At 39.6% G+C, this 17,251-nt stretch overlaps 1 protein-coding gene across 4 annotated transcripts; it reads right to left on the reverse strand.

Moving 5' to 3' along the window:
- Positions 1-33: 33 nt before the first annotated feature.
- On the reverse strand, positions 34-15,319 carry triobpa (TRIO and F-actin binding protein a). Of its 4 annotated transcripts, XM_053230117.1 has the most exons (15): positions 14,151-15,319; positions 12,554-12,728; positions 12,180-12,248; positions 11,557-11,644; positions 9,887-9,943; positions 8,929-8,997; positions 7,705-7,794; positions 6,864-6,973; positions 5,714-6,146; positions 4,990-5,218; positions 4,804-4,885; positions 3,227-3,386; positions 1,945-2,058; positions 553-639; positions 34-366 (listed from the first exon to the last, which is right to left on the reverse strand). In XM_053230117.1, the coding sequence occupies exons 4-15, from the start codon at positions 11,590-11,592 to the stop codon at positions 211-213; spliced, it is 1,623 nt and encodes a 540-aa protein (XP_053086092.1). In that variant the 5' UTR covers positions 11,593-11,644; positions 12,180-12,248; positions 12,554-12,728; positions 14,151-15,319; the 3' UTR covers positions 34-210. The 4 variants fall into 4 exon arrangements, with proteins under 4 accessions (XP_053086092.1, XP_053086094.1, XP_053086095.1 ...); XM_053230119.1 differs by lacking the exons at positions 12,180-12,248; positions 12,554-12,728; positions 14,151-15,319 and adding an exon at positions 12,008-12,146 and having other exon boundaries at positions 11,557-11,665; XM_053230120.1 differs by lacking the exons at positions 12,180-12,248; positions 12,554-12,728; positions 14,151-15,319 and adding an exon at positions 12,008-12,143.
- Positions 15,320-17,251: the final 1,932 nt, after the last annotated feature.

Here is a 17,251-nt window from a genome sequence, read left to right on the forward strand (position 1 = left end):
GCTCTTTGAAGACCTTTCAGAGAAAGATGCATGAAAGATTTACATATTTTTATTTTCTGGTAGCAAAACCAGCATGGAAAGTACCTCATCTCTCTCAGTAAACAAATCAGCATGAAGCACCATCCAAAGCCACACGAGGAGGGACAGACATCGTGCATGTCTGTGTTAGAGGAAGAAGAAAGTGTCTGAGTTTGTTCATATCTGAATAATTTAAGGTCTCAGTTGGTGCTGCTGTTCCTCCTCCAGAGCGGCGTTGGTCAGCCGGAGGTGTTCTTTAAGAGAGCTGATCTCTCTGTCACTGAGCCCCTTCAGTCCACACAGTTCCACATACACGGCCTTGTAACGCTCGCTCAGCTCCTGCTTCTCCTACACACACACACACACACACACACACATAGTAGAGAGAGTAACATGTCTCTCTGTATGCTTTACTCAGCAGACTGACACAGTAGTGTGTAAAGGCTTTAAATCAATGATAGATTTTATTCAATCAGATGAATAAAGTGATTCCCAACACATTCCAACTCTTACAAACACACAGTCCAACATTACCTTAATTAATGACTGGATCTCGTTCCTGAGACAGCTGATCTCCTTGTGTAAGTACTCGATCTCATTCTCCTTCACTCGCAACAACATCTGAAACAAACACACACACACACACACACACATACACACACACTAGGGTTACATCACAGATTAAACACTGCCTTAGTCTGTGTCTTTCTAAACAAGCAGTTTGCAGCTCTTCTGGAAGAGCATGATATCTTCGTTCCTGATGATGATGACTGAGTAACGTCAGGCTGGGTCGTGCTGGTACGTTTACTGAAATACAAGACTCTCTCTGATCCGTAGTGTACACACAAGACTCTCTCCATAATGTATAACCACCTTAAGGATGTGAAATCTTGTCTTCAGGAATTTCACCTTTCCATGGTTTTATTCTGTTTCAGTCCAAACACACCTGAGTGATTATTAGAAATAGAATTTTATAGCTTTTATAATGTGGTGGAGATGTGTTCAGGGCTGGAACAGGATTAAAAAATATAACACGTACACACACACACACACACACTAGGGTTACATCACAGATTAAACACTGCCTTAGTCTGTGTCTTTCTAAACACTTTTAATATGTATGCAATACAAAATGTACCAGAAACTGAAAAAGCACACAAAAAACCCCTCCAGTATTACCGTTTGTGACCACTAGAGGGCAATGTGTAACAACTAAAAGCTGATTTCTGCCTGACATTTGACAGATAGTACATATCCAGGACTCAGTGACGTTCCTAAGTAAAGAATAAAACACTCTGTGTCATGCTGATATAGGAAAATAATCTGTTTAAGGCGCTGTGATGAAGCAGAGTTACTGTTATTACCCTGAAGTTAATCATTTTCCAGTAACAGCACGCCCTGAAGTGTGTTATGCCTCTTATACTACAGTGACTGGCCAACAGATAACATTTATTTATTTATTATATAATGACACATCACATGTTTTATCCATTTATAGCTACATTTAATGTTGTGGAACATCCTTGAGACAAGTTAGTTCCTGTTCTCACTTATGTTATAGCAGCTATTAAAGTGGTTCTCTCACCAGCCTCTCTTTTCTCTTTCGCTTAAGACAAAAAAATGAACAAAATGTACAGTTACAGCCTCTGACTGTTACAAAGCACTGACACTGGAGACTCCTTCCATAAATGTTACATAAACATCTCCCTACAGAAAACTTCACCATATCGGCAATTTTTTTCCCCAAATCTGTCCCTGACTACATTGTTACTAATGAAACAATAACATATTAGGATGGATGCATTATTATTTATTACATTTATTCATTTTTTTCACTACCTTTTGTTTCTTTCTTTACCTCACACTGTAAAACACTCATAAACAACTGTATGAAAATGAGCAGTGTTATATGGACTGTCACCTTACCTCCAATTCTGAGGCACTGTGCTCGTAGCTTCCGACAGCAATGACCCCTGACCTTTGACCCGTGATGAAGGATCGCATGAGGCTCATTTCTTCAGTCAGACGTGCCTGCAGTTCCTGTTCGACCAGGGACAGGAAGTGATCATAAAACTGGCACAGAGTTACAGTGATCACTGATCTCTGCACACTGATCTCAGACCAGCTTGCTTTTTCTTTTAGCAATAATAACTGGAAAGATTTGTGTAGTTTAAACTGATGCTGGACCAGTGTGAAAAGGCTACATGCACATGAGACACGCTATTAATACTAAGCCTGGATACCAGTATGAAACAGGAAGTTGTGGTTGCCCATGCTAACAGGGCTTAACCACACTGACTGATGTCTGTAACTGCACAGTTACTGTAAAGACTGAAATATAAGCTGTCACTAAACACATACTGTCATCGAATATGTCTACTTATTTACTTTTAATTGAATAAAATTTAACTGCAATTAACTCTTTAGCCTAATAGTAAAAGATTTATTATTAAACACCCAAATAAATATCATTATTATTTTTAAAACATCCATTTTTCCTGCTAGAATTAAGACATCTCGATTTGGTTTTGATAGAATTTACAAATTTAAAGTATTAATGACTAAAGTCAACCGTCCAATCCGCAGCTCAGCAGCTCACACACAGCGCAGGTGCACACTTCTGTCACTCACTATCTCCTCTCTTTCTCTCTTCTATTACTTTTTCTCTCATTCCAACACTCCGCTTTTCTCAAATTAGTTTGTTTGTTTGTTTATTTATTTCTCTCTTTCTCTTCTCTGTCTCTCATTCTTTCACTCTTCTCAAATGAGTTCTCTCTTTTTTTCTTTTGTTATTTATTTGTTTGCTTCTTTCTTTCATTCTTTCTTTATTTCTTCCACTTTACCTCATTCTATTGCTCATTTTTTCGCAGATTAGTTTTTTTGTTTTATTGTTTTATTGTTTGTTTCTTTCTTTCTTTCCCTCATCATTACTTTCTCCCCTCATTCTGTGTCTTCTCTTACTCTTTCTCTCATTCTATCACTCTGTTTTTCTCTAATTAACTCTCTTTTTCTGTTTTGCTGTTTGTTTGTCTTTCTTTCTTTCTTTTTTATTTTCTTCCTCTCTTTCATTATTTTCTCCTCTTTATTTATTTATTTATTTATTTTTAACAAGAATGCATACTGATGTATATGGATGGGACGACTATATACACCTGCCGTCACTCGGCTCTGCAGGAGAAAATGGTGTTTCCTGTTCTCGCTGGTGTACCTGGTTCTCTTTGCGGAGTTGTTCCACTTCTCTGTGCCTCTCCTCAATCAGTGTGTGTCTCTGTCCTGTGGCGTTCTGTAACTGAGTCAGCTCCACACACCTCTGAGTGTAACGCTCTGAGAGACCATCCAACTCCTGCTGCAGAGAGACACACTCGGACCTGACACACACACAAACACACACACACAAACGTGATGGATTATTCATTGACTGAAGAACAGATGTCTGCTTTAATGGGTTAATTGATCTGTTGACTGATTGAACCGATTCACTGAAAATCTGTTTAGTACCCACTCTGCTTTTGTTCCTTTGTCGCAGCTCCTTTTGTCCGACACTCCTGCACCCTACACAGCTGTTAGCACTGCACTGCCTCCTTTGAAAATAGCTGAGCCATGACTTTATACCCAAGTCTCACCTTTGATTCAGATCATTATTTCACCTTAATAGTGCAGATTTGTAACTAAGAGCTGCTGATGCTGTAATCGTAAACACTGTCCTGTCGCTCACTCTCATTCACCTCCTGCTCATAATGAACATTCCGTAGACACACCCAGTGCTGTCTCTTTACTTTTCAACACTGTGTAGTGATTTATAATCTCAATCCGGTGTCACAGGTTCCGTTTTGAATGGTCCTCATGTCATCTCAGGGAGTTTTTCTTAAGTTTGGCTTGTTCATTAGGCATTTAAATAGTTTACATCCGGGTTTCTGTAAAGCTGCTTTGTGACAATATGTACTAATAAAATTAAATCGAACTGTGATGGGAACAATACGTCCAAAATGGTGTAGCTATACTGAAAAGGAATCTTATTCTAGGGACAAGGATGTCTTCGTTAACATGGAACTTGAAAATGGACTATGTGTTTCGTTTCTTTAATGACGGTCAAGACAAACTCCATCCCGATGGATAACTAGGAGCATCCTTTGGATAAATGTCACTTAAGAGATCTACTATTAATAATTTAAGTGCACTATGCACACTATTTACACACACTAGACGTATTGGGAAAGCTTCCTGGTTTTGCTACGTCACAATAACTTGTAAGCTAAGAAGTTGGGTTTTTCTTGCGTTGTTTGATTTTTGGTATCAGCCAGGGTAAGACTGTGGGTCATCCATTGTGGGTCACCATCTTACTTGAATGTTACTTATAATTCAGCACCTAAATACAGTCTGTTACAACCACAAGCAACCGTTATGGGTTTAAAGGATGAATTAAGGAATTAAGGACCGTATATAATGAGGGGAGGGGCTTTTAGGTTCAAACTGTCGTGAAATATTTTATGACGGTTCAAAATGCTTATTTTTGAACGGTGAATGTAACGCATCCTGATCATACTGTGAATATATATATATATGTGTGTGTGTGTGTGTGTGTGTGTGAGCGTTATGTTTGCCATTGACGAATAAATATTTGGAATGGGAAAATATTTCAGGTGGGGTCCAAACCCAAAATCCATTCCCTATAGCTACACCTCTGCATCTAAACTACTTCTTTGTTTACTTTGCTTTGCAGTTTTTCATGCAATGGAATGTGCACAACTTTAATAATATGTATTAATAATAATTTTATGCACTCACTTTAGTACAGTGGAATCTGTTTGTTCCCCTCCTCTCACTCTCTCCAGCTCCTCCTGATGGGCCTTTCTCAGAGCATCTATCGCTGCCGAGAGAGTGATGGAGTCAGCGAGACAGCACACAACACAATGCTCACTATCAGTAAGCTCCGTAACATAGTTATATCATCTGTATGAAGCCAGTATTCACCTTGTGCCGCATGGTGCGCCTCCTCTCTCAGCATCTGCTCTCTCTGAGTCTCCATCTCTCTCATCTCTCTCTCATGCACTCTCTCCATCTCCTGCAGTCTCCCCCTGTGCTCTCTCTCCAACTCTTCCAGTCTGGAGGCACAGGGTGACCCCGGGCCACAGGAAACCGCAGATTTAGACGCGGCTCGGCCTTTACGCAGCACCTCGATCTGCTGCCTCAGAGACATCACCTGAGAACAGGGAGGCACATGGGACAAAAACGTCACGTCTGCTTCTTTTTGATCTTGTTAAAACAATATAAATACGTATATCTTCTCTTTCATGTGTGTTCATGTTTTTAAAATATCATACAATGATAATTATGAGTGGGTGTAATGATACATGGCACGCAATATGTATCACACTATTTAGGTTTGTAAACAATATGCAAGCAAAACAGTAGGTTTTAAAGGAGTAGCAAAAAAGTTATAGAATTGCTACAAAAATTCTACAGAGTTTGAGGTTCAGTCAGGTGTGTGTTGGTCAGTTAATAAAAGTCAAATATTATACTGACAAAAAAGTGCATGTGAATTATCACTAATTTAATTGTAAAGGTATAGACATTTATCATCTTAGAAATTTAATATCTGTATGTATCCAATGAAGAGAGAAGGTAGAGATAAATAAAACATGTGAAGTTGTGAAAACAAATTCATGACTTTATCTGAGGCGGTGCACTTGAATACCTCACTCTGTAGCGCCTCATTGGTTCCTTGTGGAGGCTCTGAGCCAATCAGAGATAAAGACCTCATCTCCCCTACAGGAATCTTCTCAAAATCCTCCCACTTCTTCTCGATGTCCGTCCCCGTCATGGTCTCGGGGATCTGCGGCATAACACAAGCCACCGCCCCCTTTTTCAGCTGCACTTTGTCCCATGGGCTGTCGGCCTCTCTGTCCGAACCGCCTTCCTGGAACCACTTAGTCCTGTCCCCTAATCGCTTTTCCTGTTCCGTATCTCGACCCACGCCTGCCTCCCGGTGATTGGTCAAGGGCAATGACATCATGTCTGGGTCATCGTGAGACGGGCTTGTGGGCTCTGACCCTGAATCGTGTCGATCTCGATGTGAGAACCTGAAGGTTTCTGCATTTCGGGAGGTGGCATTGGTGCTGTCTGGGTGTCTGAGAAAGATGATCAGATGAAAGAGTTATTTTTAAATATGATATATATTATATATATATATATATATATATATGGTTTAACATACAAGGTAAACCCTCTGTTATGAGGCTCTACAAAGAACCCATAAAGGATACACCATAGGTTAAATTTAGGGTGCTAACCGGAACCTTTTTTTTTTCTACATCTGGTTCACATTAATGTGGTATGTACACTTGAAAAGCGGTAAAGCTAGATTAATTGTTTTTGGTTAATTAATTAATTGTTCTTTGGTTAGTCCCTTTAGGGGAACCTTTAGAGGTTGTATGCATAACTCTACAATGAATTGTTTCCTTTATCAGAGTGGGTTCCATGTAGAAGCCTTTTAGAAAATTAAAAAGAACCCTCTTTTTCTTATTCTCTTATTTGCTTTTCTGCTTCTTTTCGTATTCCCGCATTAGACTTTTATACAAAAGCGCACCTCGAGGGTTCTGTTGGTAGTGAACCGTTCCAGGATTTAAAGCATTCAACTTGGAATGTTTTCTAAAAGATAATACCCTCTGTTGTAAATTCGACATAGAACCTTCCCCCAGAGAGAATAATCAGAGAGGAAGAAACGTTTAGAGTGATAAAGAGTGGAACTTTTTTTCTATGAGTGTACCCCAAAGCACTAGCTATAAACTCCTCCTGTCACCTTCACTGTCTCCAGGTAAGAGTGATGTTAGGAGGATGCTCTGTACCGTGCGTTATCGGGTGATTCAGTGGTATTGATGCGTCTCTGCAGAATGTCTATCCAGTTCCTCCTGATGCGGGAAGTCATGGCTGACAGAGTGATTTCTGCGTCTCTCATCTGTACACCAGCAGACAGAACACATCCAGAATCAGTTAATCAGTTAATGTTTACATTGTACAGTTCATAATCAACAAATTCAAAATTACTGATCATCAGAAACATACAATTTCAGAACATACAAATACATTTATGTCTAAAGAAGACTAGGTGTGTAAAAATCACAGGCCTATCTTCTGTGCTTGTCAATTCTAGTGAAGAAGGTGTGGCCTATGGCCTGTCAGTCTCAGTAAGGAGGCGTGGCTTCTGAGCCTCTCGATCACAATGAAGGAGGTGTGGCCTCTGTGTCTGTCAGTCCTAGTGAAGGAGGTGTGGCCTCTGTGTCTTTCAGTCCTAGTGAAGGAGGTGTGGCCTCTGTGTCTGTCAGTCTTAGTGAAGGAGGCGTGGCTTCTCTGTCTGTCAGTCTCAGTGAACGTGATGTGAAGGAGATGAGATCTGTTTGCATAATACTGAATCATAGTATATTGCATCAAAACCGCTCTAAATTGTGTCATATTAAATCGTTGGCTGCCTTAACAGCATTTTCCTTAAATTAGGTCAATGATCTCAGTGTCCCTCTTGGAGTGGATTTATATTTGCTCTTTAAACAATTAAACAATATAAAGTTACACAGAACATTACACTGTAGGTAGAAGGATCTACCAACTCCTCAAAAGAGTGTAAACTTCTACATTTAATTTTGTACCAAAACGTACGTCAGTGCTAAAACATGGGCAACAAAAAATTCTTACATGTATCTGAAGTCCATAGTTCTTATCCGCTTCAAACTCCACCACTTCTAGACAGCATGAAATATCAATCTCTCCATCTGGCTCAGCCCTCTATTAAATATAAACAATACAAAAAGGTTTATTCATCACCCTGAAGCCCTCATACATCAAAGAGAGACAGTAATTAAAACACATTTCCCCCTAACTTGGTGAAAAAAACAGCGATTTTACAACGTCTATATTTACCAGAATTGCTTCCTTTCTGGTATTTGGACATTCCTTAGAGCTTTAAACACATCTCACTGTGCACAGGATTATAATCCTAAATCAATAACAGCAGCTCAACTAGGTTTTACCAATCAATAGAAACAATTCATTTGCATTTAAGGAAAAAGCATTGCAGAAAATTTACAGCACTGCTCCTTTAATTAGATGCTCCTTAAAAAGGCAGTGATTAGTGTTTACAATCAGATTAAATAAATAAATAAATATATTAAATTTTTATAAATATATAAAACTTTATACACACAGACACACACACACACATTATGTACATACATATATATATATATATATATATATATATATATATATATATATATATATATATGTGTGTTTGTGTGTGTGTAAAGTTTTATGTATTTATAAAAGTTTAATATATTTATATATATGTGTTTGTGTGTGTGTAAAGTTTTATGTATTTATAAAAGTTTAATATATTTATATATATATATATATATATATATATATATGGCCAAAAGTTTGTGGACACCTGACCATCACATCAATATGTGATTTTTGATCATCGCATTCCAGATTTATTCCCACTTTTTGCTGTTATAATAAGCTCCACTCTTCTGAAGCTACAAGAGCTGATGGTCTGGGGTGCAGTCGGTGTTCCAGTTCATCACAAAGGTGGGGTTGAGGTCAGGGCTCTGTGCAGGACACTCGAGTTCTTCCACTCCAAACTTCACACACCATGTCTTCATGGAGCTCGCTTTGTGCACAGGAGCATTGTCATGCTGGAACAGGTTTCAGCCTCTTAGTTCCAGTGAAGGAAATTGTAATGCTGCAGCACACAGAGACTTTCTGTACTATTGTGTGCTTCCAACTTAGTGGTAACCGTTTGAGGAAGAACCACATATGGCTGTGATGATCAGGTGTCCAAAAACTTTTGGCCATACAGTGTGTGTGTGTGTGTGTGTGTGTATATATGTATATACTGTATATATATATTCAGCTCACCTCCTCAGCATCAGGGTTGGTATAGTATTTCAGTCCAGAGCTGTCTAGCACAAACCAGAACTTTCTCCACTAAAGGAGAGAAGGAGAGGAGAGGATAATGTTTATTCAGTACAAAAATAATACTGGATAATACTGGGGGAGAATGTGTAAAGTCATCAAGAAGAAGTAATATTTAAACTATCTGTGTGTAAATGCTTACTTCTGTCTTTATGTTTTTATGTATATTGGGACACATGCATTTTAAATATGTAAAATAAAAGCTAACTCAATTGGAAGAGACTGTCGATTTTCAACTTTTCGACTATTAAATGGTGTGAAATTTACTTTCCAAACTTAAAATTTTATAGTAGGCTATGTTCTCTGTTTTGTATCTGTCAACAAAAAAATGATGCAGTTAAAAGTTGTTAAGTTTGTGTCACTTACAGCGACATGAGACATTAGCAAAGTGGGCGGGGCCGGGTGACAAAGTTGAGCAGAATTTAACTTTATGTAAATGAAAATCGAAGTGCTATAGCAGTTATAAATTGATGTGAGGAATGGACAGATTCAAAAAACATTACTGACTTACATTAAAACATTTTACATTTATATTTTAATCACTTACATTGAAAAAAATAGTGCATGGTAAAACATCTCTAAAACTTTGCGGAGGGTGGATGAGTGTAATTAGCTCATTAACAACCTGCAACGAAGTGTAACATAAAACTAGTTCGCTTAATTTGCTGTGTGAGCATGCTAAGTCACTGCTAAGTTACCTGATAATTACTATACAATTTTTATTTTGCTTGCAAACATGCACTATTTGGATTGGCACAAAGACCAAATATGATAAAAATAGATTTTAAAGTTTAACTGCAGGCCGAAAGTATAACTTATCCAGGTTAGCTTTTTTCAGTTGATTTGCCATTTTCTTGAGAAAACACATACATGACATATTTCAAGATAAAAATCTTCTTACTTCTGCGCAGTTGTCCAGCATGAACATCCATCCCTTTTTAAGGTCCAAAGAGTTGAGCTGTAAATGAAAAGTCACATTATAACTGTTAGCTTAACCTTCAACAGCTCAGACGTAACAGGTAGAAGTACAGAGAACAAACTTTTGTCCTCCAGGGACTCCTTCTAGTGTTTCAACCAATCCATGTATGAAATTTAATGAATGCGATGTAACAACTGAACTACCATGCATGTTAAACCGACGTGACTGTTTAGAGAATCTGTGTTATCTCCGTAATCACTGTTTTTATATGATGATTCTATCAGTGAGTGTTCCTGTGCAGATTATTTGCTTAGGGTTATAGGGAACCATCTTCTGAAGCTGTTATCACCTAATAAGGAGATGTAGAAACTTGTATACATCTTTTCTATAACAATTATAAATATTCATAATTTTGTAACCTGTGAGAAACTGCTCTGTTTACATCTCATTGTAAAAGTTATTGATTTATTATTGTGTGATGGCATATGTTGCAAAGATGCAAAGAAAATGAAATGAAGCACTTTAAATACATAAAGCACTTATTATTTTCATACACTTAACAGGAAGAATAATAGCACATGGAAAATGTTTGGCCCCCAAATAACGTACCTTTTGAACATTTATCTGTCAGAAAAATGTAGGTGTATTGCCCTGACCTAAGTGACTTCAATTAGGCTTATAGCTATAATAACAACTTATACTTCCACACTGTTATTAAGCTGTGATGGACTGACATCCCATCCAGGGTGTATTCCTGCCTTGTGTCTAGTGTTTCCGGGATAGATTCCCAATCCAGGACCCTGACCAGGATAAAATGCATACTTAAACTAAATGAATGAATGAAATTTGATAAGGGATGGTAGTGATCTGAACCAGTGCCACAAAATGTTGTTGTTCCTCTTTTGGCTGCTCCTGTTAGGGGTCACCACATTGGTCTGTGTATTTGATTTGGCACAGTTTTTACGCTGGATGCCCTTCCTGACCCAATTTTTAATTTTATTATCCAGGCTTGGGACCGGCACTGAGAGCACACTGTTGCATGTGGGTTGGTTTCCTGGCTAGGGATTGAACCCAGGCCGCAGTGGTGAGAGCGCTGTGGCCTAACCACTATTCCTCCAGGGCCACATAATAAAAAGTAACAATAAGTCACAAAACCTACTGGTTGGTCATCATGAACCCCTTGGGGTTCTCACTTGGAGAACCACATGCTAGAACATCTACGTTTATGCCACTTAGCAGACACCCTTATCCAGAGCAACTTATGAGCTCATTTACACAACGGAGCTGTTGAGGGCTAAGGGTGTTGCTCAGGGGACCAGCAGTGGCAGCTTGGCATTGCAGGGATTTGAACACACAACCTTCCAAGCCATAGTCCAACATCTTAACCACTGAACTACCAAGTTCTATGGTTCCCTTCAATGGTTGACCTTATACTTATACCTTATATATAGCACTACACATGGTTTAATTTTATAACCCACATAGGGTACTTTGGATTCACACTACTGAGTTCACTACTAGAGATGAAAACACCTGCTGTCAATCAGACACGCCCCCTTCATTACTGTTCACCTGCACACACACACACACACACTTACACACACACTCATATCATGTTTGTAATGTAATATAAAATGAATTCAAGGACTTACCGTCATCGTTGAATAATGTAAGCCGGTTGAAGGCATGAAACAGGAAGAGTTGAAGTTGTTATGCGCCGACCCAGTTTCCGTATAGTATCTAGTGTCAGCAAATCATCTGCTTTAAAACGTCAGGCAGCAACTTTTCAGGTTTGTTATCGAGGAATAAAATAAATGGTGCGTATATCTCTTTAGAATTAAGGTTAAAAAAATCTTTGTTGGTTATCAATGGCTTTAGTCGCCTCTTAAGTTAAAAAAAAAAAAAATGCACAGGAATTTTAAACCTTACAGCCCTCTGTCTGCGGTTTTGGAGCGCAGCCACTCTGGTCTCGAACAACTAGTCACGTGACTTCCGTGCTGGTGGCGCGAATCATAAAGCCGTTAACCCAAACGCCTCAGAGTGTCCACAGGCTAACAAATTTCTATCATAACTGCTTTTATTTAACTTTCTAAAGACACCTACCTCTGTGTAGCTCATTTTCCAAGCTGAATAGTGAGACAGCTCTGCCTGAACCCGAAACTGGACACCAAAACCTCCCACATCATGGTATCTGACTCTCTCTCTCTCTCTCTCTGTGTGTGTGTGTGTGTGTGTGTGTGTGTGTGTGTGTGTGTGTTAATGAGGTAAAGGTTACCTGCATCAATGGAGGGTCACATTGTTTTCCCTCATGTCTACTTGAAGAGTTATTTTCTTCTCTGGACCTCTGCAATTTACGAAAGACATGCTAGAACACACCTTTCTACAGAAATACACAATACACCATTGTATTTGAGGTAAATCCTATTGACATGAATGTTTATGGAGTTTCCTCTCAGTCACATCACCATAGTCATGGTTACCTATGCTTGTAATTGACATACTAGCTCCGATATCAGCATTGAAAAAGAAAAGTAGGATTCATGCATCTTATGTTACAATTGTAACGATTAACATAAGTATTGGAATCAAACTAGCACCTTTAATTGTCCATGTGAGTGGCATTGTGAAAACAGGTGCCAAGTATTTCACCTGTGAAACCTGTGTTATGCCTGAGATGGAGCTGTTGGTTTCAGATGAGCCTCCCGTGTCCTTGTCATGGCGTCTCCTCTCCCTCTCCCTCTCTCTACGGTCTCGTCCTCTCTCCCTCCCTCTCCCTCGTTCCTCTGGCTCGTATTCGCCACGGCCTTCTCTCTCTTCTCTATAGCTGAGAGAGCATGAGGAAAAAATATTTAAGAAAAATGGAAATTCAGCTGTCCCTTCCTCTCTAAGCATTTTTCCACTGCATATTCAAAAACAAGAATTGACCAAAACCGGAACCAAAAGAATTGGGGGTTTTAGCATTTTTGACCAACTTGAAGAAAGGCGAGAATGGCCACACTGACATTAAAAGCGACTGCTTCACCATTATGACGCACAATGATACCATGGTTAATGTCTCCTGATTGACTGCTTGGTTACCAAGCTTATATCAATGTAATTCCTGACATGAAAGAGTCATTAGCCAAGTTTCCACCCACTTTTTGCGAGAGAAAGTGTGTGTTAAAAAAAAAAAAAAAAAAAAGTTTGCGAAATTTGCTGTCTCCCACCTGTTTCCATCCAGGTGTCACATAAGTTTTGGTGTATTGCAAAAGAAATCTGCCCTCTGCCCCGTTTCCATACATAATTTTGTGTATATCGCAAATTCTGTACCTTTTGCGTCCAGCATGTCCTCAAATCTTTGTAAAATGGAGAGAGTATTGAGACAGTGACATGAAATTGGCCAGCTTACTTTCATTTTAATTTCACAAATAATTGCAAATGTACAAAATATCAGAAGACAACATCAGAATGGAGCAGTTGCTTGTCTGATAGGGCTCCAAGTAACTGCCCTTATGTGATGAAGCCCATGGGACTGGGAGGTAGCGGTGGAGAGCTGCGCTTATCGCACGGGTTCCGACCTGAAAGCTGATTGCTATTGCCCTGTTCAAACTGGCAACCTGTGCCGAGCACAGAGTAGCGGGGGAACTTTCGAGGTTAGCAAAATGACCACCCTTCAATGTGTATATGCTGTATACACGGCTATTAAAGAATAAATAATTTGGTGTTATATCAGGCGGCCGAATGTAGCAGAAGCCAGTGAAATTGCATACCGTAATTCCTTGGAACATTTTGTGCCACAGGTTTACAGTGCGCTGGATGGCATGCGCATCCCTATTCTTCCCCAAGAGGATGAATAAATTCTGTCATGTGACACTTTTTTTTGGAAAGAACGACATTTTTCTTGACAAAAACTGTTTCCAAACTATTTTTTCGCAAACATATGAAGTATCAACATAGAATTTATGCGCTAAAGTTAAACGAAAAAAGATTATGTCAACACTTGTGAAATTTTATCGATAAATTGCGTTTCCATTAGCTATATCTGTAAATATTTCAATGCACTAAACCTTTTTTCACAAAAAATTCCTTGGCTGGAAATGTAGCTATTGATGAATCTGGAGTAGGTACCAAAAAATACACAACCAAAACCATAGATAATTGGGTACAATGGAAAAAGTACAGTTTCAGTTTTTTGGTAAGAAAAGTTCTTTTACTGCAGTGGAAAAAGGCCCTTGTCTCTCCCTCCACTTTTGCTTGTGTCTCCTACCTGTGTTGTTTGTCTCTATGTGGACTGCGACTCTGAGGCCTCCTTCTCACTACGATTGCCTCATCTTCTTCTGGATACAGATTTACTCTAGGAATATCAGCTATGACCACATAGTCCTCTATTGTCATCTCTGGCACAGGTGGCTGGCTCTTAGATCTTGTGTTTTCAGAGAGTATAAGTGCCTCCAGACCACGTCGAATGGTGCTTCTACTTCTCTCAGTGGTCTGGTTGTCTGTTTTTGTGATTTCGACTTGGGTTTGCTTTGATGATGAGATGTTGTGCAATGACTCTGGGGAAGCTGAGCTTATGGGAGACTGTGTCGTCCCATGCAAGGACCCCTGTGATTGGCTAAGATCTGTTCTTGAGTGCCTGTCTGATGTGGATGATTTTGATAATGTTCGCCCTTTATCACCTCTGTAATGGTTTTGTTTTCTATCGCTCATTAATCTATGACCATTTTGATCATAATCTCTACGAGGAGGTGAACTGTCATGACTGTTAGAGCCTGTGTTGCAACCACTGATGCGACTGTTATATCCACTCCTATGACTACTTCCTCTTGGTGAAAATTGACTCCTGTTGTACTCACTACCTTGTGGTGAGAAATCTCTGCTGTTGCAACCAGTGTTGCGTCCACTTTTCCGACTGTTACAACCACTACTGCGGCTGCTTCGGCCATTTTCATAACCATAACTATCAGTTTCCAGTTTGGATCTAGACCTTTTTGACCAACCATTTTTTCCCTGTTGTGAGGTGTCTGACTCTGCTGAACTAGCAATTGATTGTAGATTACGATACAGCTTTTCCGAGTCCAGACTGTGTTGGTCATAGGAACTCTGGGAAGGAATTCGCTTTTGGGAGTGGGTCAATGAATCTGTATATCTGTTAGACGAAGATATTCGAGAGGGAGAGTGCGTCTGTGAGACCACAGAGGCTCGTCTTGTTGCTGGACTGCATTTTCGAGAAGCTCTTTTGGATGAAGTGTGAGAGGTCACAGAAAGATGGGAGGTTGAGCCTCTGCGATGGGAGGAGCTGCGGGATTGCCTCTGCGGAGAAACTTTGGTGGACCTCGGGCTACATGAACGAGGGCTTGCACGTGACTGACTGTCACCACGTCTGAAGTTCGAATAGGTCATGCAGCGTAGAGGAGAAAGGCCGCTCATGGCTTCATTGCTAAGTGTGTCATGGCGCCTCCTGTAGGATGGAAGGCCCAGTTCAGGATTTCGGAAGGGAATAGTGTCTTTGCGTTCAGGACTGCAGTTGCTGGGAAGAGGGTGTCCTCTCTCGTAGTACCGCACAGGAGCAGGAGGGCTACCATTCGGCAGTTCTCGGTCACGGGACAGGAAGCGGTTGGCTCTTTGGAAAATGGCACGAGTGCTGCTTTGGTCCCTCTCTTTTTTTGGTTCTGTTAGAGAAAAAGGTGTTGTAACTGATACAGTGCTAACAACATAATACACACTGCATGTAATGCACCTTGTCTGACCTTTACAATGGGTGATTGGTGATAACTCATGTATTTACTTGTTTTCTCTTTCAAATGCCTTTGAATCAGCATCACGTTTCATGTGTCTTCATTAAACATTATTTTACGTGGTGAACAGTAGAGCTGAAGGTCCATATGTTTGGAAAAGGTACTTAGATCAAAGCTACATGAATGAGTCTCCAAGCATTTTGACCACTATAAATACACAAATCATGGATGAACCAAGATAAATTAAGTTTATTATGAATGGTTTATTTTTTTAAATGTCAATAATGACAATATATTGTTGTTATAAATATTCCTATTACTATTAACTCCAGAATATTGTCATTTTTATGCTATTTACATATGTTTCGATAGGCCAGCATCAGGGTAATCCAATGCTGAAGTTTAATACCATTATCTTATGACTGGAGCGCAAGAAAAAAAAATACATTAAAATCTTGATTATGCTTAAACAAACCAATTTTTTTAAAATCAGTTTTTAAGCCCTGCACAGGTATATCCCATCTCACCTGTGCGTTGACTGACACTGCTCCTTCGACTGGTGTTTCTACTGCGTGACTCCATCTCGGAACGGCGGTCAGAATGCTGCAGAGGAGAATCAAGTTGAGTCATTGTCTAGGAAGCTCTCCAGAGTTGAAGAAGAGTTGTAGAAGTATTCATTGGTTATACATCTGGCCTTCCATACAGGACTATTATCTTGAGATTTCATTTAAAATCTCCTCCGTCTGGAGTCGCTTGCACTCAACACTGAATCTTCAGTTATCTTTGATTAGTGACCGATGCAGGTCTCCTTGGTCTTGGTAGGGTCTGTAAGAGAACAGAAAACAACATAAAATAATGAATTATAAAGTAAGATCCCAGATAACAAAAGATAAAAATCTACCGGTTGTGTTGGTCACACACCCTCAGTTCAGCCATCTTATTTCTAGGCCAAGAGGAACAGGAACACTAAAACAGCACGACAGCTGATCGTTAAGCACACTACACCTTAATCTAGCTGATTGTTAAAATGTGACATAATCCAACCAAGAGTGAATAATTTAGAATGACGAGGTGAAGAGAGAGAATCCTTTGTCGCTTGATAGGTGCAATCTTAGCAGGATCCTTAGCAGAAACAGGATATTTTAATGTGAATCAGGAATTACACCGGTCCCTCAGAGCTCAAAGTTCAGTTGGGGTTCATGCCAATGATTAGACTAAGCACATTAATCAAGAGCGACAAACGAATGAATGAATTCAATTAACAGCTAAAGATTATTAAATTACACATTATTAAAACAATTGGATTAAAGGACAGATACTGGTCAAACTAAGACATTCTAATACAGTAAGCAGCACACAAATAGCAAAACAAAATGTTTACTAGCTATAACAGAGTGCTAGGCTCTACAAGATACACCACACAGAGGAAGAGCATATACTCACTGCTAAGAAGCAACCCTCACACCGAAGAGTCTCTTGTCGAACTTGCCAGAGTCTTATCCTTCCCCTTCTTCTCTCCATCCCCTCGTCCCTGCACCTCCTGTTCTTTCGTTCATTACTTTAGACGCGTCAGAGTGTAACATAAGCTAGACTCGGCCTCAACTCATGACTTTTTCATCATGTCCTGTGC

The sequence above is a fragment of the Pangasianodon hypophthalmus genome, chromosome 26 (genome assembly GCF_027358585.1).
Source record: "Pangasianodon hypophthalmus isolate fPanHyp1 chromosome 26, fPanHyp1.pri, whole genome shotgun sequence".
Lineage (NCBI taxonomy): Eukaryota > Metazoa > Chordata > Actinopteri > Siluriformes > Pangasiidae > Pangasianodon > Pangasianodon hypophthalmus.

What these genes read in the sequence shown, in the direction of transcription:
- triobpa (XM_053230117.1), bottom strand. Translation starts at nt 11,592, where the DNA reads ATGCCTTCAACCGGCTTACATTATTCAACGATGACG. An exon ending in TGCTGGACAACTGCGCAGAA is followed by an intron (nt 8,998 to 9,886) that starts GTAAGAAGATTT and finishes TCTCTCCTTTAG; the next exon opens with TGGAGAAAGTTCTGGTTTGT. An exon ending in ACAGATTCCACTGTACTAAA is followed by an intron (nt 3,387 to 4,803) that starts GTGAGTGCATAA and finishes TGTGTGTGTCAG; the next exon opens with GTCCGAGTGTGTCTCTCTGC.